We start from the raw sequence: 1,425 nt of genomic DNA, 5'->3' as shown, positions 1-1,425 counted from the left end.
AAAAAAAAAAAAAAAAAAAAAAAAAAAAAAAAAAAAAAAAAAAAACTAATTTCTACCCAAAGAAGGGGCATGAGATAAGTTTCATAGAACCTTCAAAGATTAGGCCAATTCGAGTCGAAGTCATTTCTATAAACTACAGGGTTGAAAGAAAAGACAGTCTCGATCATTTGATTGCATTCCCAGACTCTGTTCATGCATAAATTGAAGCCATTAGGGAGAAGACTAGATTTTGGTATAATAGACAACCATTTAATACCAACTCAATTCTATGTACTACGAAAATTTCAAGGGTGCATCGATTCAGAGGACAGCCATTGTGTTCAAGTTACTTGACATAACTGTATTCATAGCTGCAGCCAGAAGATGAGAAGAACAGAGACAATAAAAAAAATTCCAGCCGAAACAAGAGTTATACAGTTCAGAAGATAAATTATTATACAATATCAACATGTCAGCAGGATACATCAGATCAGAGTTGGATCAGTGGGCATGATGAGTAATAGGCAGAAAATATACTAAGAAAGCCACGAGCCAAATCGATACGACTATCTGTAGTATTCATCTCGTTAAATAAAAATAATTAATATATATATAGTAACCTTGAGAACACTAAAATCTCCCGTGTTGACAATATTGTGCCAATGACATTTCCCCAATCCCACCACCCAAAGAAGAAAAAGAAAAGGAAAAAACGCGGACATCAATTGCTGATTCTCCACCTGTCTAGCTTCTTTTATGTTTGTTTATAACATAAGAATGACAAGAAAAGGAGACAAAAAAGAGGGTAAGAAATAATTTCATATCTTATGATTTGATATCAATGGTATGAATTGAGATGGAAAACTTGGCAGCCGGGCTTGTAAGACTGCTTGGATGCTGCTTGCTTAAATTTCTTGGCAGCGCCTTCGTTCTCTTCTAAGCTTGTTTGGGTGAAAAATCGAATCCACCAAGACGAGCTCCTCATTTTGGCCTTCAAATATGAAGTAATGCATCCATTACATTAATGAAATCACACACAACCATATTATGCACCTCTCAAGTATACCACCTAAATAATATGCTCTAACTACTTACTTACGGCCTTAACTCATCCAATTCAAGATTGAAGTAATTCTAGAAAATAATTAAATGAACAACAGATATCCCTAATTGAGGGGAGGCGCAGGGCAATGTGCAATTTTCCCTAACGATTCATTCATGCACAAATTGTGCAATAGATGTCTACAGCTTATTAGCTGTAACATAACTTAAACCACAGTTATGAAAGCCATAGGAGTTGGTTTTAAGAGCTCGTCTATTCACTATAGTTCCACGAGCAAGGAGATCCGTTAATTTACACATTATCCATATTGTTTATAATTTTATGTGAAAATCACAAAAAAAAAAAAAAAAAAAAAAAAAAAAAAAAAAAAAAAAAAAAAAAAA

General features: G+C 33.7%; 1 protein-coding gene across 2 annotated transcripts in view; it reads right to left on the bottom strand.

The window, feature by feature from the left end:
• Positions 1-540: 540 nt before the first annotated feature.
• The window catches only part of LOC111453797 (uncharacterized protein At3g49720-like), a 4,634-nt gene continuing 3,749 nt past the window's right edge, over positions 541-1,425 (bottom strand). For both annotated transcript variants that reach the window (XM_023095033.1, XM_023095032.1), the window contains exon 7: positions 541-970. In XM_023095033.1, the coding sequence (XP_022950801.1) occupies positions 818-970 (153 nt within the window). In that variant the 3' untranslated portion in view covers positions 541-817. The remainder of the gene's footprint in view (positions 971-1,425) is intronic.

This window comes from Cucurbita moschata, unplaced genomic scaffold, assembly GCF_002738365.1.
Source record: "Cucurbita moschata cultivar Rifu unplaced genomic scaffold, Cmos_1.0 Cmo_Scf00015, whole genome shotgun sequence".
Lineage (NCBI taxonomy): Eukaryota > Viridiplantae > Streptophyta > Magnoliopsida > Cucurbitales > Cucurbitaceae > Cucurbita > Cucurbita moschata.
This window is presented reverse-complemented; position numbering and strand designations above follow the sequence as displayed.